The 26,565-nt window shown below is 42.7% G+C and overlaps 1 protein-coding gene across 6 annotated transcripts in view; it reads right to left on the bottom strand.

The window, feature by feature from the left end:
• CLOCK (clock circadian regulator) overlaps positions 1 to 26,565 on the bottom strand; it is a 112,698-nt gene that overhangs the window by 48,815 nt on the left and 37,318 nt on the right. For 5 of the 6 annotated variants that reach the window (XM_062198812.1, XM_062198811.1, XM_062198815.1 and 2 more), the window contains 5 exons: positions 17,095 to 17,186; positions 9,266 to 9,355; positions 7,589 to 7,648; positions 6,256 to 6,404; positions 3,102 to 3,193 (listed from right to left, as the gene is read on the bottom strand). In XM_062198812.1, the coding sequence (XP_062054796.1) occupies positions 3,102 to 3,193; positions 6,256 to 6,404; positions 7,589 to 7,648; positions 9,266 to 9,312 (348 nt within the window). In that variant the 5' untranslated portion in view covers positions 9,313 to 9,355; positions 17,095 to 17,186. Of the gene's footprint in view, positions 1 to 3,101; positions 3,194 to 6,255; positions 6,405 to 7,588; positions 7,649 to 9,265; positions 9,356 to 17,094; positions 17,187 to 26,565 lie in introns of those variants that run through there. The other variant, XM_062198816.1, reaches the window with a different exon arrangement.

The following is a 26,565-nucleotide window of genomic DNA, read 5'->3' as shown; positions in this document are numbered from 1 at the left end:
TAATATTCTATACATGAAAGGATTAAAAAGCAGAAAATTAAAATTGATAGGTATGTGTGATTCAAACTTTTGTGGATTTTATAACTGACTATATGAAATATTTCTATTTGGGGGATGGCACTATGGCTCAGTGGGTAAAGCCGCCGCCTGCAGTGCTGGCATCCTATATGGGTGCCGGTTCAAGTCCCGGCTGCACCACTTCTGATCCAGCTCTCTGCTGTGGCCTGGGAAAGCAGTAGAAGATGGCCCAAGTCCTTGGGCTCCTGCACCTGCATGGGTGACCCAGAAGAAATTCCTAGCTCCTGGCTTCGGATTGGTGCAGCTCCGGCTGTTGTGGTCATCTGGGGAGTGGACCAGCTGATGGAAGACTTCCCCCTCTCTTTCTGCTTCTCCTTCTCTCTGTGTGTAACTCTGATTTTCAAATAAATAAATAAATCTTTTAAAAAATTTTTATTTGCTTCTTTTCATTTTATTTCAAAGGTAGAGATAAAGAGGGGTCATCCATCCATGAGTTTTCTCTCCAAATGTCCCCAAAAGCTAGGGCTAAACCAGGCCAACACTTGCTCTCTGTAACTCGTTTAAATAAATATTTTTAAAAAGTAATTGAAGGAGCCAGTGGTGGCTTAAGAGGTTAAGCTGCCATCTGCAGTGCCAGCATCCCATATGGGTGCCAATTCCAGTCCCAGGTGCTCCACTTCTGATTTAGCTTACTGCTAAAGTGCCTGGGAAAGCAGAAGATGGCCCAAATCCTTGGGCACGTGGGAGACCTGGAAGCTCATGGCTCCTGGCTTCGGTCTGGCCTAGTCCTGGCCGTTGAGGCCATCTGGAGAGTAAACCAGTGGAAGGAAAATGTACCTCCTTCCCTTTCTCTCTCTAACTGTCTTTCAAATAAGTAAAATAGATCTTTAAAAAAGAAAAAATTCTGTCATAGAACACTTGCTCATTTCCTTTTAAAAAGCTTTCATCAAGATTTTCATTTTTAGGCCAGCGCCGCGGCTCAATAGGCTAATCCTCCGCCTTGCGGCGCCGGCACACCGGGTTCTAGTTCTGGTCGGGGCACTGATCCTGTCCCGGTTGCCCCTCTTCCAGGCCAGCTCTCTGCTGTGGCCAGGGAGTGCAGTGGAGGATGGCCCAAGTTCTTGGGCCCTGCACCCCATGGGAGACCAGGAGAAGCACCTGGCTCCTGCCATCGGATCAGCGCGGTGCGCCGGCAGCAGCGCGCCTACCGCGGCGGCCATTGGGGGTGAACCAACGGCAAAGGAAGACCTTTCTATCTCTCTCTCTCACTGTCCACTCTGCCTGTCAAAAAATAAAAAAATAAAAAAAAAAAGATTTTCATTTTTAAAGATTTATTCATTTATTTGAAAGTCAGAGTGAGAAAGAGAGGGAGATGGAGAGATCCTCCATCTGCTGTTTTATTCCCCAGGTGGTCCCAATGGCCAGCGCTGGACCAGGCCAAAGCCAGGAGCCAGGAGCTTCCTCATGTCTCCCCTGTGGATGGCAGGGGCCAAACATGTGGGCCGTCTTCCACTGACTTTCCCGCATCATTACAGAGAACTGTATTGGAGGTAGAAGACACAAACCCATGCCCACATGGGATGCCAGCATCACAAGCGGTGGTTTCACCCACCACACCACAACACCAGTCTCTTAATTTATGGATAAAAAGTTGCCAACTACAACAGTATAGGATACTACTATAGACTGAGTGTTTACAACACCCAAATTCCTATGTTGAAAACTAATCCCCAGTGCTACTGGTATTTCAAAGTGAGGCCTCTGGGAGATAACTTGGTCATGAGAATCTAATTCTCATAAATGGAATTAGTGTCCCTTTTCTTAAAACGCCTTCTCCCCTCCTTTCCTCTGAGGATACAAAGAAAAGACTGCCGGCCGGCGCCGCGGCTCACTAGGCTAATCCTCCGCCTTGTGGCGCCGGCACACCGGGTTCTAGTCCCGGTCGGGGCACCGATCCTGTCCCGGTTGCCCCTCTTCCAGGCCAGCTCTCTGCTGTGGCCAGGGAGTGCAGTGGAGGATGGCCCAAGTGCTTGGGCCCTGCACCCCATGGGAGACCAGGAGAAGCACCTGGCTCCTGCCATCGGATCAGTGCGGTGCGCCGGCCGCAGCTCGCTACCGCGGCGGCCACTGGAGGGTGAACCAACGGCAAAAGGAAGACCTTTCTCTCTGTCTCTCTCTCTCTCACTGTCCACTCTGCCTGTCAAAAAAAAAAAAAAAAAAAAAAAAGAAAAGAAAAGAAAAGACTGCCATCCAGGAACCATGAACTGAGCCACCATCAGTTATCTGCTGGTACACTCATCTGAAGACTTCCCAGCCTCTAGAACTGGGAGAGAGAAATTTGTTTATGAGACACTCTATTTTATTTTGTCACAGCAGCATAAATGAACTACAGCACATACATTTCATAACAATAGGTAATGGGACGAATAACATCTATCATTCTTTGTGAGAATGTTGTTGGCACAATCACAGATGGAAAACCCAGTGGCTGTATGTTTCTTTTACTTTTTTAATCAGATATTCAGATAATAAGGGCCAGCACTGTGGTACAGTGAGTAAAGCTGCTGCCTAGGATGTCAATGGGTGCCTGCTCAAGTCCTGGCTGCACCACTTCATACCCAGCACCCTGCCAATGCACCTGGGAAAGCAATGGAAGATGGCCCAAGTGCTTGGGCCCCTGCATCCACATGGGAGACCAGGAAAAAGCTCCTGGCTCCTGGCTTCGGTCTGGTCCAGCCCTGGCTGTTGCAGCCCTTTGGAGAATGAACCAGCAGATGGAAGAGCTCTCTGTCTCTCTCTCACTCTCTCTCTTCTCCCCACCTCAAGTCGGCCTTTCAAATAAATCTTTAAAAAAAAATTTACAAAAAGAAGTTCCGATAACACTGAAAACACAAAAATTCTTTATTATTCTATCACATTTTATTTGCTTACAATACTTAATTGAAGACAAAGTTTATTAAATTTACACTGAATTAAAACTTTTCAACACCAAAACAATACTGTGAACACTATACTAAAATCAATCACCCCTATGATTTCTTTCTTTGATGAAAATAAAACTGAAAAATTAAGTCTGGACATACCTCTAACATTAATTGTGTAAACTCTTCATTACTAAGGAATGTAGGTTTCCAGTCCTGTCGGATTTCACTAGCATCTGACTGTGCAGTGATTTCTGTGAACAGATTGACACATTAGTGGCATGCTCCGAGCACCCAGGAGCACCAACATCCGTGCTGCCTCTCTCTTCCCACTCAAACCCAAGCTGAGACCTACAGGCACTAACGTTTCCAAGGCTGCGTAGGAGCAGGTGCAGGTTCTGTCCTGAGGAAACCTTGCAGCTGATGTGGCAAGCTAGATCCTTGATCCAGGCTCTTGCCCATCCCAGTCTCTCTGGCTTTTCTCTAGGCAGATTTGATAGCCGGTACTGCTGACAGCCCGGACAAGGCTTCCCGCTAGACACAGTGGCCAAATAAGAATCAAACAGGTTCAATCAACTTTGCACCATCCTCCTCCTCCGCCTGTCATTCAGTAACCTCTAGAGCACAGAAAAGAAGTGAGTCTGGAGGAAAGGGCCAACAAGGTCAAATGTAGGTGCAAATGTAGGTGCTCTACTCAATTAATCGAGAAGACTAAATGAAGATTTTGTGCAATCCCAGAGTGGACTTGCTTACTGTTCTCTTTGTACATGTTCTTAATGGCATACAGCTGGTCAAAAATTTGGAGATCCTGGCTTGGGACACACATTTTATCATAATTATTACTGTCTTATTTTGCCATTTACTTTTAAGTTTGGTTATGAGAAAGGTGTTCATAAATGATACAATCTGAACTGCACAGGTAACAAATGCTTTTTCATTTTTAAATGCAGGTATATTACAACAACCAGACAGAATAAAAACCTATGGCACAGATTGTACTCTAGAAAATATCCTCTATTTTGTGGTGAAAAGTTCAGAGTAAGCTGTTTTGATTTTTTTAATTATCAGATACACAAATACAGCATACTAGATACGTCAACTAAAATCTGGCACGTTAGAAAGGCCTGTAATGGAATACGAAGCATAACTAAAAAGTATATCTACTAATTCTACAGAACATGGTTATGATTTTCAAATTCACATCAATTATATACATTTAGGTAAAAAGACTTAGATGCACATGCAAATCTGGTCAAGTTTTAGACAGGCAAGTTTTAGAGTAAGTATATAAGAATTTCATTTTAACTTTACATTTAATTTCTGTGAGAATTACATACTCAATTCTGGGGAAAAAGAAACAAAAAACAAAAAACCTAACCTACTAACCTCCTTGACACCAAAATTCATCCACTAGTTGTGAAGGGGAAATGCACACATTTTGTCCCATTTCATTCAACAATCATTTATTGAACTGCTACATCTAAGGACTAATTTCAATGAGTATATCGTCTAACAAGAGGCATTAGCACAGTGAGAATACTATTTGTAGATGTAAAATATAATGATTGTGGTGGCAATAAAAATGAAGATAAAGCAGTTCTGACACATTCACAAAAGAATCAACAGAATCTGCCAACTGTGATACTGTACTAAGGAACACACACACAAAAAAACAATTATCAAGTTCCAAAGGGCTAAAGGGATAAGATACAAAAAGGGAAACAAGCAAGTTAAGAGAAAGAGGAGACTAGAGAAAATAAAACTGAATTCCATTTCAGATGCACTGTTTGAGGACATGCAAAAGAAATCTCTAGAGGTTACATGGAAATGTAAGGCTACAAAGTTCACATCTAAAAACAGATTTGCTAGTTAATAGACACACAATAGATGAAGTGATGAAATCAGACAATATAGAGAAAGAGTAGAATGAGCACAAGGATTAAGCCTGGAGAATTTTTGCATTTTGAGAATAAGAAGAAAGAGAGAAGTGGATTTTTGTCAGGAACATGGAGAGGAAAACAGTACAGTGTAATGGAAGCCCAGAAAAACAAAGTCAATAGACGATGAATCAAAATTTCCAAGGCTACAGAGCTGCAGAAGAGGATGAGGTAAAAGGAAAAGCTACTGCTTTCTTTTTTGGGGGGATAGAGGGAGAGGAGGCTGATGTCATTAGTGAGATTAACAAAAATAGCTCCAAAGAGCAGTGGAGCAGAAACCAGTCTGGTAATGTACTACCATGGGAGCTGCGGAGAAGTCAACACAGGCACCAGACACTACTCTACTGAGAAGTTCTCTAGTTTCATTTGCTTATTCTGAGAAAGGAAACGTCCTTTTACAGGTTTTTAAATCTATGATCTCTGTTACCAAAAAAATTAATATTCTTCATATTTTCTTTTCAGGATTCATTTAGTTATGGTGATTTTCTTCCATTAACAGATATTTTATCTTAAAACAGGGTTGGGGCCAGCGCCGTGGCTCACTTTGTTAATCCTCTGCCTGTGGCACATCCCATATGGGCGCCAGGTTCTAGTCCCGGTTGCTGCTCTTCCAGTCCAGCTCTCTGGTGTGGCCTGGGAGTGCAGTGGAGGATGGCCCAAGTGCCTGGGCTCCTGCGCCCCCATGGGAGACCAGGAGAAAGCATCTGACTCCTGGCTTCGGATCGGCGTAGCTGCAGCCGTGGCAGCCATTTGGGGGGATGAACCAACAGAAGGAAGACCTTTCTCTCTGTCTCTTTCTCTCTCTTACTGTCTAACTCTATCTGTCAAAAAAAAAAAAAAAAATAGGGTTTATTTCCTGGCTACACAATGCACCAATCCTTGGGGCTGGCAGATAAAGCCCTGTCTCTCTCAGCTCTTTCCTTTTCTTCAAAAGCACCCATAATTTCCAAAACAGCAATGCCCCGTTACAGTGAAGTCTCCCTGCAACTCTGTACATGCTACGTCCTTCGTGTGAAATGCAGTGTCCCTATTTAATCTAAGGGAACACTCAGTGGAGAAATCAACTCTTTGCCTTGAAATTTCAGTTCAGAAGCACTAGTCACACTGTAAACATCTGTACTGTAGCCACCTGTTTACAAGCTGTCTCTCCTGGCCAGGACTGTTACCCTGAATCATGGGGACCTAGGATAGAGTAGGCACCAAATAAATGTTTGTTGAATGAAAGAAAGAACAGTGAATCTTTAAAAAGGCAATTGATTCCCCTCTCTTTAAATAGCTGAGGAAGGATCTAATCTTAAGTCAAGATTCTAACCCATTATGCTATTCCAGACAGTCTAATTATGAAAAACACCACTCACTTTGCAAAGTTAAAAACTTACCTTTATGTTTTCGTAAAAAATCAATACTCTTCTGCAGAACAGTGGATTTATCCATCTTTCTAGCGTTACCAGGAAGCATGGATCCCAGTTCTTTAATGAGAACATTAAACTGATCTCTACGTTTCTTTTCGGATTTGTTTCTAGATACTCTGATGAAATAAGAAATTATTAAGCAATTTTAAAGTAATCCATTTAATTATACAAATAGCTTAATACAATGTTCAAACTGGATACAATGACAGCATATCCTTCTGTTAATACAAACAGTAGTATCTATTTCCTAGGTTACCAACAACAGAGTTCATGTGAGCAATAATTTGTCATCTCAGTTTAACACCAAAGAAATTTTACATACCAACTATTTGATATACATTTTTATGGAAGTGTCCATAGTACATTCAAATCTCAGGTTTCAATTAATCTAACATTTACCTAGGACTGTGAATTTACAAGGCTATTATAAATGAAATACATGTAGTGAAAGCACATGTGAGGATACATCAAAAAGTCTGTACAAAAATGGAACTAAAACAAAATGTGCATTTCCAGGACTCTCTAAAGTACCCTTGTCAACTGTGTAAATGCCATTTATTTAGAATTAGTGGAGCAAGTTACACATCATTATGTAAATTTTAAATCGTAAGCAAAAATCTGAAAGCAAAACTCTGCTGCTCCCAGGCTCGCGTGTTCTGCACGGTCACATCCCAGTCTGCGGCACACACCTGGGAGCAGCTGTCTGCCTGTCGCCTCTGCGTCAGGACGCAGAGCCCAAATCTTCTCACCTAAGCACTTACTCATACGGTCTAACACACAGCAAGCATTCAGAATGGATGTGCCAAGTGGATTACTGCTATTCTACACAAAGCATGAACCAGTAAACAAACAGCTGTTAAGAGAAATAAGCCCAATTACTTAGAAAGCATGTAATCACTTTATAATACCTCTAATTATCTGCTTAATGAAGTTAGATTTTCTAACTCAGTTTTTGTTTAGGCAAAAGTATAATACTTTTCCAAAGGGCCAGAGGAAATTTTATTTAGCTTATAAATGGCAAACTGATTCCTAAGCCAGAGGTGAGGAATGTCCGGCCTGTGAGCCGTGCTAAGTCCGGCAAAGCCACGCGGTCTGGCCCTGCCGAGGCAACCACAGGCAGAACCTGAAATTCAATGAATCCACAACAGGCTCATCCGTAAATCCGGCCCCACCCCGTCCTTCCCCTTGCTAGTTAACCTAAACTCCTAAGAAGGTAGCTTTTGGAAATCATTAATTGACTATTTCCTTACATGTATTTATTATTCATCTATTTACTGTTTTATGTCTCAAGTTGAACTACCTTTTTGCTTTGTCCTTGTCATCTTCTTCCACCAACCCATCAAAAATACTACTGTCATCTCTAAAAGGAAAAAGAAAGTGAACAGAGAAAGTAAGCAACAGCAACACCGAAGGAACATGGGAATCACTCAGGTGCATCTTACGATTTTTTGTTTTCTTTTCTTTTCTTTTGTTTTACTTGACAGAGTCATAGACAGTGAGAGAGACAGAGAGAAAAGGTCTTCCTTCCATTGGTTCACCCCCCAAATGGCCGCTATGGCCGGCGCACCACGCTGATCCAAAGCCAGGAGCCAGGTGCTTCTCCTGGTCTCCCATGTGGGTGCAGGGCCCAAGCACTTGGGCCATCCTCCACTGCACTCCCGGGCCACAGCAGAGAGCTGGACTGGAAGAGAAGCAATTGAGACTAGAACTGGCGCCCATATGGGCTACTGGCGCAGGCAGAGGATTAACCAAGTGAGCCACGGCGCCGGCCCCTCATCTTATGACTTTTGTAAGGCTGACAGACTACACAAATCCACTTCAGTAACTATTAACCTATTTTCTAGTACATATCTGTAATACTAACTCAACTGTGAACATGAAGATCTCTGGCTAGCACACGGCCTAGAATGGGAACTAGTAGTCATTCAGAGGCCAGCATCATATGTAGTGATGTTTCTCAGGGGCAGAGAAGACACAGCCCCTCCGAGACGGCTACTCACAGACCCCATCTCCAATCTCAGCACAGTCCAAAGCTATGGCCTTGGTGCAGCAGGCCTGTCTGAGTGGGACTTAAGTTATAACACAGTACAGGTCTTCATAATTTAGCTCTGGGACAAACCAGGGCTGCCCTCAGATGTCAAAAGTCACTTCTGTGTACACCTCTAGCTGTAAAGCTCTTAAAAGAATACCTATCAGAAAATCACAACTTAGCAAGTGTAATAAAAGCAGTTACTTGAGCATTAGAAGACCAACACAGGTCAAAATGCTACGAGACCTCCAACAAGTTACTTAGCTAACAGTTTCCTCATGTGCAAGGCCTTAGGGAATAATGTGGAGTTCAGATGACACGAACAGAGGTATGTTTATTAGCTGTCAGAGATAGGTGCTTAAAATATTATTTTATTTAATCAAATTTAAGGCGCCACCGCTTATAAGGCATTATTATTTTATGTTTATGAAAAAAAAACTGCTATCAATTATTTTAAGATCTGTGGAATGTCAGACGTTGAAATGTAAACAACAACAAAATGGAGTCTTTGAATAAAAAAATTAAGGGGGTTTACACTTTTCCCAAAAGTAAATTTAAAGATCATAATTTTGAGAAATGAAGTCCTAATTATAGCTAGCTTTTCTTGTTCACAAACATGTAGATGACTGGGAGGATGGAGTTGGCACCAGAAAATACAGAGAAAAGGGATTCTAGAAGGTGTCAAGGAAACATTCACAACTGTTACAATTTCTTTCACAACAGCTCTGACCAAATCACTCAAAATTACAGCTCAAGACCCACTTAAAACACAAGTAATATGCTGCTGACTTTGACTCTACAAAGTACTGACAAATCTTCCTCACACCATGTTTGTTTAGTACAGAAACAGAATACGACAGTAATTGTGTTTGTACATAAAACTCCCCTTAGTGATACAGCCCATTATTCTCACAGTGACTTTCAAAATAGAAGTCTGTGAAGACGCACCTGTCAACGCTTGAGCTCATCTTACTGCAGCTTACGGTAAACAACATAACACACTACGTTTCCGTCTTGTGGTAGACATTTGTGTTTCTCCTTGAGTGAAAAGAAAAACAAATGGTCATTGGTTTTCTAAGAAGTTTACTTTCACAAACAAAGTTGTCTTGAGGAATAAGCTATATCTCACAGCTCCTTCAACATGTTCTGTTTGTACCAAAGGCTGGAACATCACTTCCAAGCAAATATCTTTGGCTGGGACACATTTGACATTGTTTTTCCTTCTAAAAAAGAACTACAGGAAAAAAAAAATCAGGCTCATAATTCATTTTGTTTACTAAAAGATAATAAAATTTAAAAGGCCATTCTTAATATTCAGTAAATGTGACTATGCAAGTAGGCTGTATAATATTGTCTAATTGGCAATAAATATTTATTGAAATCCTATTTTCAGCTAAACACTGTGGCAGGCCTTGGGTGTTCAAGGATGAAAGACACAGTCTCTGCAGGCAAAAACCTGCACTGAGAAGACCCTGAAAGCTAGATAGCTGTAAGAGGTAAAATGAAGGCATACTGCATAATGGCATCACTGGGAAAGGCACAATTAAGTGTACCCAAGGAATTAAGAGGAGGGAGTCTGAGAAACTGTTCTTGATGACAATGAGTTTATCAGGGAGTCAAGATCCTTGTTCCTGGAAGTGCAATCCAGAAAGCAGCAGTGCTGGCATCCCCCAAGAGCCCCGCCCCAGAGCTACTGAATGAAAGTCTGCAATTGCACAGGCCCCATGATCTGCTGGGATGCGGTCTGAGAAGCAAAGACCCGAGAAAAAGAAGAGGTAAACACCGAAAGGCTCAGGCTCGGACTTCTAAGTAAAGGAATGGTAAGGTGCAAAGAAGGCACAGGCCTTCCTGAAGTGAGAGAACACTGGCCTTGAGAAACTCAAGAGGTGTAGCCTTTTCCTTCAGAGAAAATCGGACAAACTATAATTACCACAGCTTAAGTGAGAAGGGTGAAGAGGGGTGAAGGCAAGTCAAGCAAAGAACAATCCTATTATAGAGGGTCTCACACGCACATGGAAGAAACTAAAACAGTGCTTCAAAACTGTGCCACAAGTCTAAAATTCCCTCTGCACTTTGTATGGACTTCCACAGCAGGTTTTATCTATACAAGATTCTTATATTCCACAGTCATGAGTTAAACACTGAATAATCACCTTAACTCTAACAGACCACCTAATAGTTTTGAAGGCATAAAAAATTATACTTTAATTATTATGTTTTTAATTTAAAACTTAGAAAACATAAATGACTGTGTAACTCTAAACCAGAGAAGATTAGAGGTACTATGAGAACACGAGGTTCTAAAAATTCTATTGCCGTTTTCCAATGTACCTACTCAAGAGGAAGACAGAACAACTGTTAACTAGTGACACCGTGCTGTCTGTGTGATGGCTGCAGAAGTAGGACTGGAGAATCGTTAAAGCGAATGAGTGAGGGAGTCAGAGGTAAAAATAAGAACACCAGGATTAAACACTGTGTCTAGGGTAACAGCGGATGGAACATAGAGTCACGGAATTCGAGTGTTAAGGTACAGAATTTAAAGACCACCGTAAATACACTTCTCTGTTGCAACAGACGAATGTATCATCACAGTCCTCACAGGCTAGTTCTGTCACCGGAACAAAAGCAACAGGGCAATGGTGACAGCCAACTGGGGTAAATCAGTTTCAGTAAGACAACAATATGCTTGTTTAATTACCAAAGGATAGAACATAGGACAAAGCATCAAAGGAAAACCAAAGGAGGGTCCTGAGTTTTAGGGCTGAGGGTACAGAAAGGGCCTTGCTGGCTGGGAAAGACCTAGAAGTCACAAGCTGATGCTCACAAGGCTATCTGCTGCTGTTAGTGACAGCACTCTTTCAAAAATGCGTTGTTCCCCACTGAACAACTGAACACTGTATCCTGAACAGTCTAGCTCAAGATCTCTCCTTGGCTTTGTAGCCAGCTGACAGACATGCTATTGGCAGGGGTGGGGAACTTCTTCATTGCCAAGGGTCCTCTGAATACTTATAACATCACTCACAGGCCATATGAAATCACCAACTTAAAATTTAGCCTGCTGTAGATTCACTGAATTTTGAGTCCCACCTGCAGTTTCTTGGTAGGGCCAGACCACATGATTTTGTGGGCCTTATACATCTCATGGGCCCGAAAAGTTCCCTACTCCTACTTTAAGAGAAAGGCTGAGGAAGTGAAGCAGGGCCAACCGAGCACCCTACAGCAACTGCTGAAAGTGGTGTCAGGTACACAAAACGGAGTAGTGATGGGGATGAGCCAAAACATTTCTGGGGACTACCCTGGGGTCCCTGCTTTTAATCCAAAAAGACGAGCAGAAGTCACACTTGCTTACGCTATATTCTACACAAGCTGAAGAGGAATTTCAAGTATGTAATAATACATTATTAAAAATTTTAAGTTTGATATTAATGCATCACCGTGATATACAATTCTATGACTTTGGAAAGCTCAACAGTTACCAGAATCCAAAGTTCACAATTACAAAGGATCAAGTCCCAGTGAGGAATCGAATGCTCTCTCACTTAAGCAACCTGAGCTCAAAGCCACCAGTGATCTGGCCTCCCATCTGAGCTCCCACCACCTTACTGTTTTATGATGACGGCGGCAATGATGGAAGAGTCCTATAAACATCATTTTTTTCAAAGCTAGCTTTAAAAAAACATTCATCAAATGGGGAGCTATTAGTAACTAAGAAACAGTACTGACATTCAAATTTTGCCAAGTATGGAAGCAGTTCTGTTTGTGATTCCCCTGCCACATTATACATCATTATACAAAATTTCAGTCTCTGGCAGTGTATCCTTAGAACAGAAACCTTAAACAGAAAACACCACACTGTTAAAAATAAACTGCATGGGGCCAGTGCTATGGCATAACAGGCTAAGCCTCCGCCTATGGCGCCGGCATGCCATATGGGCACCAGTCCAAGTTCTGGCTGTTCCACTTCCGATCCAGCTCCCTGCTGATGGCCTGGGAAAGCAGTAGAAGATGGCCCAGGTAGTGATGGCTCCAGTACTTGGGTCACTGGCACCTACATGGGTGTCCCAGATTGAGTTCCTTGCTCCCGGCATGAACCTGGCCAAGCCACAGCCAGCCCCAGCTACCACAGGTATCTTGGGAGTAAATCAGCAGATGGGAGACCTCCTTCTGTCTCTCTGCCTTTCAAATAAAATTAAATGCTAAAAAACGTTACAAAATTAGGGGTCAACACCGCGGCATAGTGGGTTAAAGCCACCACCTGCAGGGTTGCCCTCCCATATGGGCACCGATTTAAGTCCTGGCTGCTCCTCTCCTGATCCAGCTCTCTCCTGTGGCCTGGGAAAGCAGAAGATAGCTCAAGTGCTTGGGTCCCTACACCCGAGTGGGAGACCCCGAAGTGGCTCCTGGTTCCTGGCTTCAGATCAGCTCAGCTCGGGTTGTTGTGGCCATTTGAGGAATGTACCAGCAGATGGAAGACTCTCTCTCTGCCTCTGCCTTTGTGTAACTGCCTCTCAAATAAATATTTTAAAAAATTATGGGGCAGGCGTTGTGGTTAAAGCCACTGCCTGCAGTACCGGCATCCCATAAGAGCACTTGTTCGAGACCTGGCTGCTCCACTTCCAATCCAGCTCTCTGCTGTGGCCTGGGAAAGCAGTGGAAGTTGACTCAAGTCTTTGGGCCACTTCACCCGTGTGGGAAACCCAGAAGAAGCTCCTGGCTCCTGGCTTTGGAATGGCGGCTGTTGTGGCCAATTGGGAAGTGAACCAGCGGACGGAAGTCCTCTCTCTCCTCTGTGTAACTGTGACTTTCAAATAAAATAAATAAATCTTCAAAGAATAATGAATTAAAAATCAGAAGTCCTCTAATATCTGACCCCATTTAACCACTTTCACATATTTTAACTGTTACGGTGTTTAACTTCCTTTATCTAAATTTTATTTTGTTAATTTTTTCTCAGTTTTAGGTAGGGTGCCTAGACAGTCTCGGCTGACTTGGGTCATTTCAATGCAGTATTAAGTGTCTCCCTTTGCTCTCAAAGATGGCTTGTTGTCTAGGCACCAGGTGTTGAATTCCACTTAGTAAGAAAGCTCTAACGGCCTCATCTTGCCTCATGCACATGTACAGTTCCTGCTATCCTGACTGTGGTAAGGGGGTGTATCTGAAGTTAACATTATCACAACCATGGATGCAATTTGCATTTGAGTCATGCGGAATACTGTAATTATTTCCCTTTCTGAGCAGTTTTTCCTACACATAAATGTTGCTTTGCTTTTTTGTACACCTGGTTTTGTATATACTTATTACCAATTTATTCCCAACTCTTCCCTGTCCAAATCTACTCTTTGTTTAAACACATTACATGTTCTACCAATTATCCTTCTCACAGATATTTCTCTTAGAACCTTCTAACACTTGTTCCCGTTAGGACTGGGTGCTGTCTGTTATACCTTGTGACTAGCTGTCACCCTGGTGACCTCCTTGGTCTCTGGTTAAGATGTATTCTGTTTCGTGGATCCTATGCCTCCAACATTTTTCAGTCAGATTTCCTATTCCAATAGCTGCCTACGAAGGGAACATGGCAGGTCAATCAGATCTCCCACGTCTGAAACTGTCCTTTGTCTATCCTTTTCTCTAAATTTTAAAATTTGTTATTTTTCATTTTATCTGAAAGGCAGAGAGACAGAGAAACAGAGAGAGATCTGCCATCCACTGGTTCACTTCCCAAATGGCTGCAATAGCCAGGGCTGGGTCGGGCTGAAGCCAGGAACCAGAACTCCACCCAGGTCTCCCACATGGATGGCATGGGCCTAAGTGCTTGACTCACCACCTGCTGCTCCCCTGCATACGCATTAGCAAGCAGCTCAATCAGAAAGAGTAGCCAGGACTCAAATCAGGTACTGCAATGAGATGCAGGCATTGTTGCAAGTGGCAAATTAACCACTGGGCCACATGATCTGTCCCTAGTCTAACCTTAACCAGCAGTTCACGTCCATACTGAATACTGTGTTGAAATCATTTTGTCTTGGATTCTGAAGGCTCTGTTGTCTTGTCTCCAGCACGGTATTAGTAAGTCCAAAGTCTGTCTCATCACTGTTGCTTTTTATGCGACCTACTACTTCTTTCAACCTGGGAGCTCACTGTGTTCTAAAATTTAACTGTACTAGTCACTCAACAGGTTCTTTCTAACTGAAAACACATGTCATCTAGTTCCGGAGAATTTTCTTGAATCATCCCCTATGACTGTTTCTATTTCCTCTGTTCTTTCTGTAATGCCTATTATATGATAGTTAAAGATTCTGGATAGTTGCTCTAATTTTCTTATTTTTTTCTTTCTCACTTCCCATTTTTGCTTTACAGTCAAAAGTATCGATTTTACTTCCAAAGTAAAAAAAAAAAATTCAAAGTGAAAATTTTATTGAGTTTTTCATTTTTAATGTCATTTCTTGTTTCTCTTTTTTAATGCATGAGGCACCTCCCCTTACCTTTATGAAACTTCTTTAAAGGATCACTTTGTGTTTTCATTCTGACCTGCCTACCTGGTCTCCATCTCTCCACCTTGCTGCTTTCTCTCTGTCTTACATGAGAGGTCTTCCTCGGGTGTCTAGTGACCTCAGGTCACAGGTTCACAGCTGAGGGGAAGGCACGGCAGGCTCTGTGTGCCCGGTGTGTCACTGTCCACTGTACTGCAGGGATATCAGGCTGGAACACTTGGGGATTCTCAATGTCCGTGTCTTCAGATCTTTCCTCAGGCTAATTATAATCTCCGCAGAAAAGAATCAGTATAAAGCCCAGGTGGCCTGGTTCTTCATCCAGGTTTTCAGCATGTTATCTGCATTCTCAGCAATGTTTGCTGCTCCTCTCTTTTATCTTCACTAGAAAATAAATCTCTAGACTTCTGCTAAGATAGGGAAAGGGGCAGTTGCCTTGGTTCCAAGGTCAAGAAACACATTATGGAGTACAACTGCCTCTTAAATAGATTTACAGCTAATCACTCTGTTCCAGTGTCATCATCACTCCTAGTCCCAGAAGCAAAGAACACATTCAATTCACAAACATTTTAGAGGTTCTACAGTGCCAAGAGGTCTGTTTTTCAGCTTTCTCACAGCTAGCTTAGGATTCCAGGATCTACGAGAATGTTACTGGTCTTCCTCTTACTTTCAAGGTTCCAAAACTGTATTGCTTTTGTCTCCCTTCTCATTTTTCTCATCATAGTGAGGTTATGTCTTTTGTGAAAACCTTTTCACTTCAGCTTTAGTGAGGTGTGAGGTTTCAAGAGGAAATGAGATTTAACTGTACTGTTTGTTGCCTCCAACTAGAAGTCCTATCTCTCCCATCACTCTCATTGAGGATTCACCCAACACACCACTGAGGTGGTTCACTTTTTTTTTTTTTTTTTTTTAAGATTTATTTATTTATTTTAAAGGCAGAGCCACAGAGAGGCAGAGGCAGAGGCAGAGGCAGAGGGAGAGGTCTTTCATCTGCTGGTTCCTTCTCCAGATAGCCGCAATGGCTGTTAACTGCGCCGATCTGAAGCCAGGAGCCAGGAGATTCTTTCCAGGTCTCCCATGAGGGTTCAGGGGCCCAGGGACTTGAGCCATCTTCTACCGCTTTTCCAGGCCACAGCAGAGAGCTGGATTGGAAGTAGAGCAGCCAGGTCTTGAACAAGTGCCCATATGAATGCCGGCACTGCAAGCAGTGGCTTTACCCGCTAGGCCACAGCGCTGGTCCCGGTGGTTCACTTATCGGTGAACAGAAATATCTACATTGCCAAATCCAATGGCTGCTTTATTCTACTCACTTACTTCTTAGTAGCATGTGATGAAGATGACAGTTTCTGCATTTATTAAATGCTTTTTTTTTTTTGGTTGCTATCATGGAACACTTTCCTTCTTAGCCACATATTTCACTGGCTTTTCCTTCTCCTCTGATTAATACTGGCATGTGCCAGGGCTGTACCCATCCCAGTCTGTGTATACTCACTAAATAACTGCACCCACCCAGGACTCTACATACTTCCTATGTCAAGGACTCCCAAAAGCCATATACACAGACCAGATTTTCAACTGCAGAGTCACATCCAACTGCCTTTTCAATCTCTCTACAGATTTTACAGGTATCTAAAACATCATACACCGTGGGATATTTTGCTAGAAAAAAATGTAAAAGAATCCATGAAGCATTTGGTACACTAATTTGAGAAAAGTTTTACTTTAAACTGAAAAAGAACACTGGACTTGCTTCTGGAAATCTTCTCCAGTGTGATCCCCGTGAATTTTGTCATGTACATTCCTACCACACCTGCTCCTTCCATTACTCAAGAATGCCACGCTTACTCCATTGTCACTGTCTAATAAGTTCTTCTTGCAAATCCTCAAAGGGCTGGCACCCTCATGCTGCTCAGAACGCAATTAAGCAGCCTCTCTCCCACAGTGCCTTCTCTGGCTGCCTAGTGAAAGCACTCACCAGTCTATGACGTCATCCATGTGAACTTCTCACATGGTACTAACCACAAATTTCTCATTTGTTGTCTTCCTCCAGAACTCAACCTCCAAAAGAGCATGGACATCTTCTGTCTTGTTCTTCACCGTATTTCCAGTTACCTAAAATAACAGCTGAACACAGCTGGTGCACAATCAATGTTCTGGGATAAATTAACATGAAAGGAAAATGTTTAAAGTAAAACTTTCCTCAAATTAGTGTACCAAATGCTTCATGGATTCTTTTACATTCTTTTCTAGCAAAATATCCCACAGCGTATTCTAAGATGTGCTTTTCTTTACCTTTTGTACTTTTTGGATATCTTGAATTGATTCTTCAGAAAACTACAGATTCAAGGTATTCCTCTATGTGACTGACAATCAGTCTCAGGTTTCTGTTTGAACAAGAAAAAGTTATGTTAGATTTATTCAATACATATAGAAGTGTATCATGAAAAATATTCTTTAAAAATCTGTAAATATAAAATTTAGAACATCACAAAAATCTCTGTTAACACATTTTAAATTCTCAAATTGTTTCTAAAAGAAAACAAAATAACTTAAAAATCATGAACAAACTAAAATAATCATTTTTAATTCTGGTATAGAAGCTAAACTATTAAAAATGACTGTAACTATGAAAATATGTTACTGAGTATACAATATAAAAAAAGATGTGATTTGTGATAACGTAAAGTGGGCAAGGAGTAAAAAAATATTTTTTGTATGCAATTGAAATTTAAGTTGGTATCAGCTTAAAATAGATGGCTGTTTTCTATAAATCCTATTGTAACCACAAAAAATACTATACAAGACATAATAAATGAGAAAGGAATCAAAGAATAATCATACAAGAACATCAACAAAACACAAAGGAACAGAGCAAGAAAGAAAAATAGGGACAAAAAGAGCAACAGGGCAGACAGGAAATAAGCCTTTCCTTATCAGTAATTACTTCAAATATAAGTATATTAAATTCCTCAATCAAAAAGGTGACTGAGGCCAGCGCCGCGGCTTACTAGGCTAATCCTCCGCCTGCAGCGCCGACATCCCGGGTTCTAGTCCCGGTCGAGGCGCCGGATTCTGTCCCGGTTGCCCCTCTTCCAGGCCAGCTCTCTGCTGTGGCCCGGGAAGGCAGTGGAGGATGGCCCAAGTCCTTGGGCCCTGCACCCGCATGGGAGACCAGGAGAAGTACCTGGCTCCTGGCTTCGGTTCAGCGCGGTGCGCCAGCCGCGACAGCCACTGGGGGGTGAACCAAAGGAAAAGGAAGACCTTTCTTTCTCTCTCTCTCTCTCACTGTCCACTCTGCCTGTCCAAAAAAAAAAAAAAAAAAAAAAAAAAGTGACTGAAAAACACACACACACAATTCAATTACTTATTTTCTAAAAGACCCTTAGTTTAGATTTAAGCAAACCAAATTCAGCAGAACATCAAAAGGATGATCAGGTGGGATTTATCCCCAGAATGAATGGATTGTTCCACGCAATCAACATTAACACAGGATGAAAATCAGATGATGTCAATTGATGCAGAAAAGCATTTGCCAAAATTCAACACCCTTTCATGATTAAAGACACTGAACAAACTAGAAGCAGAGGAATATAAAAACTAGGGATAGAAGGAACTTTCCTTTCTTCCTAAAACAATTTTGTGGGATGTTATCTATGACTTGAAAAGATTTATATCCTTTGATCCAGCAATTTCACTTTAAGAAAGAAATAATCAGAGATGTATTTAAAGTTTTACATTCATTGTGATATTATTTAAGACAGTAAAGATAGATTTTATACATTCAATTGTAGTAACAGCAGTATCAAAATGTTATCAAAAATTACCCAATACACTGAAGCATTGCCCATGCTGCTCTCACATATTTAAGGATTCTTTTTGCTTTGGTGTCTCTAAAATTTATCCCAAGAACATGCATTATTTTCATAATTAGGAAAGTTAAGTACTACTTTTTTCTATTTCTTTTAACTACTCAATACTACCAGTGATATATTAAGAAGCTAAGACAAAATACTTCATCTCTTCAGAACAAAAACCTGGAGAAACCAGACTATTTCCCTAGGTATTGTTTACATAAGTTAAATGATTGAAAAACACCTTTCACTTTTCATCTTAATTAATACTTTAAAAGTCGGCCAGCACTGCGGTTCTATTGGCTAATCCTCTGCCTGTGGCGCCGGCACCCCAGGTTCTAGTCCCGGTTGGGGCGCCAGATTCTGTCCTGGTTGCTCCTCTTCCAGTCTACCTCTCTACTGTGGCCTGGGAAGGCAGTGGAGGATGGCCCAGGTCCTTGGGCCCTGCACCTGCATGGGAGACCAGGAGAAGCACCTGGCTCCTGGCTTCGGATCGGTGCAGCAGCGCACAGGCCGTAGCGGCCACTTGAGGAGTGAACCAACAGAAGGAGGACCTTTCTCTCTGTCTCTATCACTGTCTAACTCTGCCTGTCAAAAAATAAATAAATAAAAGACATTAGTCAAAAAACAGTTAACCCAAACTAGAATTTAAAAAAAATTCAAACTACAATCAATAGTTTTCTTTCTTTTTTTTTTTTTTTAATTTATTTGACAGAGTTAGACAGTGAGAGAGAGAGAGAGAGAAAGGTCTTCCTTCCATTGGTTCACCCTCCAAATGGCTGCTACGGCCAACACTGTGCTGATCCGAAGCCAGGAGCCAGGTGCTTCCTCCTGGTCTCCCATGCGGGTGCAGGACCCAAGCACTTGGGCCATCCTCCACTGCCTTCCCGGGCCACAGCAGAGAGCTGGACTGGAAGACGAACAAGTGGGACTAGAACTGGCACCCACAGGCGGAGGATTAACCAAGTGAGCCATGGTGCTGGCCCCAACTTTTTTCTAACCTAATACCTTACTGACCCAGTGACCTATTTTGGAAGGCAAATTTCTTAAATTTAGTATCAAAAAATTTCCAAAAAGGACAGACAGATGTAGTAACATTAACTAAAAGCAGCACTTAGGGGTGAGCTTTGGCAAGACAGTTAAGACACCACTTGGGACACGGCCATCCCATATCAAAGTGCCTGGGTCTGAGTCCCAGTTCTGCTCTGATTCTTGCCTCCTCTAATGGGATCCCCAGGAGTCAGTGGCTATGGCTCAAGTACTTGAGTTCCTGACTTCCTGCTCTGACCTGGCTCAGCCCCAGCTGCTGCAGGCATTTGGGGAATGAATCAGCAAATGGAAGCTCTCCCCAACCCCACCCACCACGGCTCTTTCAAAAAAATAAAATTAAACCAGATTTAAATAATTTTTAAAAATTTAACTTGACTGCTATAATATAAAACCCAAGAATGATCCTTAAGCATGTTTATCACCATTTATGAGAAATTCTAACTTGCTTCTGTATATTACTAAGCTTATATTATAACTGAGAAGATAATTATCTGAGAAAAATTTTAACCTACAAAAGCTCAAATTAAAACCTTTCCTTGGACCTGTGCATGTAAAGCCGCCGCCGCCTGCAGTGCCCGCATCCCATATGGGCGCAGGTTCGAGTCCTAGCTGCTCCACTTCTGGTCCAGCTCTCTGCTATGGCCTGGGAAAGCAGTAGAAAATGGCTCAAGTCCTTGGGCCCCTGCTACCACGTGGGAGACCCAGAAGAAGCTCCAGGCTCCTGGTTTCAAGTGGTCCCACCTCTGGCCTTTGTGGCCATTTGGGGAATGAAGCAGTGGATAGAAGACCTCTCCCTCTGTCTCTACCTCTCTCTGTCTGCAACTCTACCTCTCAAATAAATAAATAAAATCTTAAAAAAAAAAAAGCTTTCTTTTAACTATTGTCTTATTGACAAAAAAAAGAAATTAAACAGTTCTCAATTTATCCAGTAGTGAATAGGAACATAGTCTACAACTGACTGTAAAATATTAAGATTTAAAAATTCCCGATTCCATATTTTCCAAGATCAACCTAAACAGACTGTCAAGAATCACATCACGAATCAGTTTTATAAATCAGACCTCTGACAACCAGAGATGATTCTAACCCAAGACAAACATCAAATTACACTAGCTGGCTGGGACCAGGGTTCACAGAGTGCAGTGCGGGCTTTCCGACTGATTTGCATCTTCAACTTCACTCCTTCTATCTGACTACTTTTATTTCATGAGCATGAGCTGCTCTAAGGTCCTTTTCTAATAATTCTCTCATCTGGATCATCTCAAGGTTAACATTTTTATTGTCCTTTCCCTTAAAAAACAGTCAGATTTTCCTACTTCTTTGTATGTCAAGGAATTTTATACTATATTCCAATCTTTTTTTAAACTTCCATATCTTCTATATTATTTTTAAATGTTTTTTTTATCTACTTGAAAGGCAGCACAAAAGATAGGGAGAGAGGGGTACAGAGAGAAGAGCTTACATCTGCTGATTAGCTCCCCAGGAGCCCAGACCTCCACCCAAATCTCCACGTGGGTGGCAAGGGCCCACACACTGGAGCCACCTCTGCAGCCTCTCAGAGGGCACTAGGAGGAGGTGGGCAGGGCTGGACAGGAAGCGGAACAGCTGGTATTCAGAGGAGCAGTCCAATCCCGGATATGGGTGCTCCAAGCAGAGGCTGAACCCAATTCACCACAAGCCCACCCCACAGACATTCTTAGAATTGGGTTATGAGATGCTAGGTTCTATCTTGTCTTCTCCAGGCAGTGGCTTCAGTGTAGGGTCAGCTGTCTGTGTTGCTGTGCTCTCTGGGACCCTGCAGCAATTTTAGCTCAGTTCACTAATTCTCTGCTCTGTGCACGTGCAGCTCTGAACAAGATGGACCAGCAGGGGTCCACACAATTAGGAAACCTACACCAGCTCTCTTCTCTGGCATTTCCAAAGCATGTCTCAGCTTGCAGGGGGCTATTTACCAGTACTCTGGCCTTAGAAATGTTTTTCTTTTAGGGTTTTAAGTGCTTGTGAGGCCACAGTAATGTAATTTTACAAGTGGGAGTGTTCCCAGGGCTGGGAGAGAAAAAAAGGCAGAGAGAGGGGCCTTTTTGTGTCCTGTGGCTAGGAGGGGTTTCACTTGGAGATTCTGCTAACTGCTGCACGCCACATTCCATTCTGCAAGCCAGCCCACCATTTAGTCAAAGAAAAACAAAGGTAAGGTCGCCATTATACAAACTTTCTTTCCCCAATCTGTCTATTAATTATTTTCAGCCTTCAGACTGATAATTTTGGTATTCTATGCAGAGTTTCAATCAATGAGACAGACTTATTCCATCTTGGCCTATCAACCATCTTTTACCCAATTCTCAACAAATTTTGCTACTAACGCCTTTAGTAATCTTTGACTGATCCTTATCTGGAGTCACTGTTTCAGAAAGCACTGTGCTGTGGCCGACTGTCTAACCCTATCACTCTCCAGCTGTTAACAGCTGAAGACAATCTCCCTCTTAACTGTCCAGTATTCCTGGAATATCTGTATAGAAAAATAGGGACAGTTGATTTTTTTTCCTTTATCAATTATTTTCAAAGTAATGAATTAGTGCATGAGGATTTAAGAGGTACTCTGAGTTCTTGGGTCTTTTTATATCTTTGTGTATTTCCAACACTTTTTAAATCCTATTTTTGTTGGATATTTCAACAAAAGAAGAAAAATGTACTTAATTCCAAATGTATCTATCATCCAGTTTCAAGCATCAATCTATGGCTCATTTTATTTCATCTATTCTGCCCTTCCCCTTCCTCCTTTGGCTTATTCGAAGCAAATCACAAACAGTATTATTTCTTCTGTAAACACTGTATTTGTACCTAGGAATGACAAGTACTTTTAAAAAGCAACCACAGTATAATCATACTTTAAAATATTTCTTAAAAATTTACTTATTTCATTTTAAAGTCAGAGTTATGGGGTGAGGGGCGGGGGGGATGGGGGAGCCAGAGAGAGAGAATTTTCCACCTACTGGTTTACTCCCTAGATGGCACAACAGCCAGGACTGGGCTAGGCAGCAGCCAGGAGCCAAGATCTTCATCAGTGTCTCCCAAGTGGGTGGCAGGGGCCCAAACACTTGAGCCATCCTCAGCTGCTTTTCCCAGGCCATTGGCAGGGAGCTAGATCAGAAGTGAAGCAGCCAGGACATGAACCAGCACTGATATGGACTGAAAGCATCACCAGAAGAGGCTTTACCTGCTGTGCCACAATGCTGGCTCCACACTTTAAAAAATTTTGGGGGCGGCACTGTGGCATAGTAGGTAAGGCTGCCACCTGCAGTGCCAGCATCCCATATAGGCACAGGTTCAAGTCCCAGCTGCTCCACTTCTGACCCAGTTCTCTCCTGTGGCCTGGAAAAGCAGAAAAAAGTGGCTCAAGTCCTTGGGCCCCTGCATCCACATTGCAGACCTTGAAGAAGCTCCAGGCTCCTGGCTTCAGATCGGCCCAGCTCCGGCCATTACAGCCATTTGGGGAGTGACAGCGGATCAAAGACCTCTTTCTCTGTAACTCTGCCTTTCAAATAAATAAGTAAATCCAAGAAAAGAATTAAGATTAAAAAGACAGCCGGTGCTGCGGCTCACTAGGATAATCCTCCGCCTGCAGTGCCGGCACACCGGGTTCTAGTCCCGGTTGGGGCGCTGGATTCTGTCCCGGTTGCCCCTCTTCCAGGCCAGCTCTCTGCTGTGGCCCAGGGGTGTAGTGGAGGATGGCCCAGGTTCTTGGGCTCTGCACCCACATGGGAGACCAGGAGAAGCACCTGGCTCCTGGCTTCAGATCAGCGTGGTGCGCTGGCCGTGGCACACCAGCCACGGCGGCCACTGGAGGGTGAACCAATGGAAAAAAAGGAATACCTTTCTCTCTGTCTCTCTCTCTCACTGTCCACTCTGCCTGTCAAAAATAAAAAAAAATAAAAAAAATAAAAGATTAAAAAGAGACTGGAAAAGCAAGTGCAAGTCAAAGAAGCGGAAAGATAATCTCCAATACTTAACTTACCAAACAACTGAGATTATCTACTTTCGGGATAAGCAAGACAGATAACCCAACAGAAAACCCACAGCCCAGGGGGAATGAACAGAATTTTTCAAAAAAGTACAATCAAATGGTCAAGAGGCATATGGAAAAACAATGAATTTTCACTGCAAATAAACTACAGAAGCCAAAATCGAACAGTAATAATTTCAAGTGTGGGTGAACAAGTGAAGCAAACCGAATTTTTGTACACTGCTGATAGAATTTCAGTTGATTCAACCACTTTTTTTAAAAAATAAAGATTGATTTATTTGAAAGGCAGAGTTACAGAGAGCCAGAAGCAGAGACGGGGGGGATGGGTCTTCCATCCATTGGTTCACTCATCAAATGGCCACAATGGCTGGAGCTGAACCAATCCAAAGCCAGGAGCTTCTTCTAGGTCTCCCACAGGGTGCAGGGACCGAAGAACTTGTGCTATCTTCTACTGCTTTCCCAGGCCACAGCAGAGAGCTGGATCAGAGCGGGAGCACTAGGAATTGAAACAGCACCCATTTGGGATGTCAGCAGTACATGTGGCAGCTTTACCTGCTATGCCACAGCACCAGCCCAATGATTTCACCACTAAACAGTGAAATACCAAACTAAACAGTCAAATACTCTATGACCTTAGCTGTTTCTCCCAACAAAAATGTGCCCAGGCTAGGGTGCTTGGCCTAGTAGTTAAGATGCTGGTTAGGAGGCCCATGTCTCACATTATAGCGCCTGTGTTCAATGCCTGGCTTAGGCTCCTGATTCCAGCTTCCTGCTAGTGTAGACCATGGGAGGCACTTGACTGATGATGACTCAAGTGACAGGATACGCCACCCACATCAGAGACCTGGATTGAGTTCCTGGCTCTCAGCTTTAGCCCCCAACTATTGTGGACATTTCAGTGAGTTAATCAGTGGAAGACATGCTCTTCCTCTGTTTTCTTCTAAAAAATAAATAATTTAAAGGGCCGGCGCCGTGGCTCAACAGGCTAATCCTCCGCCTTGCGGCGCCGGCACACCGGGTTCTAGTCCCGGTCGGGGCACCGATCCTGTCCCGGTTGCCCCTCTTCCAGGCCAGCTCTCTGCTGTGGCCAGGGAGTGCAGTGGAGGATGGCCCAAGTGCTTGGGCCCTGCACCCCATGGGAGACCAGGAGCAGCACCTGGCTCCTGGCATCGGAACAGCACGGTGCGCCGGCCGCAGCGCGCTACCGCGGTGGCCATTGGAGGGTGAACCAACGGCAAAAAGGAAGACCTTTCTCTCTGTCTCTCTCTCTCACTATCCACTCTGCCTGTCAGAAAAAAAAAAAAGAAAAAAATAAAGAAAAAATAAAAAAACAATAAAAAAAAGAAAAAAAATAAATAATTTAAAAAAGAAAAATGATGCAAATCAAAACTACAATGAGGTTTCACCTCATCCCAGTTAAAATGGCTTTCATACAGAAATCAACAAACAACAAATGCTGGTGAGGATGTGGGGGAAAAGGTATCCTAATCCACTATTGGTGGGAATGTAAACTGATAAAGCCACTATGGAAATACTTCAGAAAGCTGAAAATAGATACACCATATGACCCAGTCATCCTACTCCTGGGAATTTACCTAAGGGAAATTAAATCCGCATATGAAAGCGTTATCTGTACCCCTATGTTTATCGCACTCAATTCAGAAGAATGGATAAAGAAGTTACAAGAGATGTACACATGGAATACTACACAGTGGTAAAAAAAAAAAAATGAAAATTGGCCTTTTGCAACAAAATGGATGAAACTGAAACACATCAGACTTAGTGAAATAAACCAGTCCCAAAAGAACAAATACTATATATTCTCCCTGAGCTGTAATAATTAAGAGAGCACCTAAAAGGCAATTTGTGGAAGTGAAATTGACACTTTGAGAAGCAATGACTTGAACAGCACTTGTCTTGATTGCTGAGGAACATCTTTTTTTCATATTATTTGTTGAACTCTTTATTTAACAGAGTTGAACATATGAGTATAAAGTCAATCGAAAATAGATCTCAGTAAAAAATAAGAATGGGAGTAGGAGAGGAAGGAGGAAGAAGGGTTGGAGTACGGGTGGGAGGGTAGGAACAATAGAAGAATAATCATGCTCATAAAGTTGTAATTATGAAGTGTATGAAGTTTGTAACTGGAAAGCTGTCTAGTTCTGCATACATTCCTATGGACTTACTTCAAGGATACAGTTTAAAAACTTGCCATGGGATGCCAAATCCCCATAGGCAGGTAATAAAAAAAGCTTTTAAGTGTTAAAGTATTGGGATTGGTGCTGTGGTGCAGTGGGTTAATCCTCTGCCTGCAGCGCCAGCATCCCATTTGGGCACCGGTTCTAGTCCTGGCTGCTCCTCTTCCAATCCAGCTCTCTGCTATGACCTGGGAAAGCAGAAGATGACCCAAGTCCTTGGGCCCCTAGACCCACGTGGGAGACCAGGGAGAAGCACCTGGCTCCTGGCTTCAGAGTGGCGCAGCTCTGGCCATTGCAGTCAATTGGGGAGTGAACCAACGGAAGGAAGGCTTTTTTGTCTTTCCCTCTTGCTATCTGTAACTCTATGTCTCAAATAAATAAATAAAAATCTTAAAAAAAAAAAAAAAGGGGGTGTTAAAGTGATCATATGGATAGGATTAACTGTCCAGTATTAATAAAAGAATTAAAAGGGAGGCCGGTGCCGCGGCTCACTAGGATAATCCTCCGCCTGTGGCGGCAGCACCCCGGGTTCTAGTCCCGGTTGGGGCGCCGGATTCTGTCCCGGTTGCTCCTCTTCCAGTCCAGCTCTCTGCTGTGGCCCAGGAGGGCAGTGGAGGATGGCCCAAGTGCTTGGGCCCTGCAC

The sequence above is a fragment of the Lepus europaeus genome, chromosome 8 (assembly GCF_033115175.1).
Source record: "Lepus europaeus isolate LE1 chromosome 8, mLepTim1.pri, whole genome shotgun sequence".
In the NCBI taxonomy this organism is placed as follows: domain Eukaryota; kingdom Metazoa; phylum Chordata; class Mammalia; order Lagomorpha; family Leporidae; genus Lepus; species Lepus europaeus.
The sequence above is the reverse complement of the archived record's forward strand: the minus strand, read 5'-3'. Positions and strand labels throughout refer to the sequence as shown.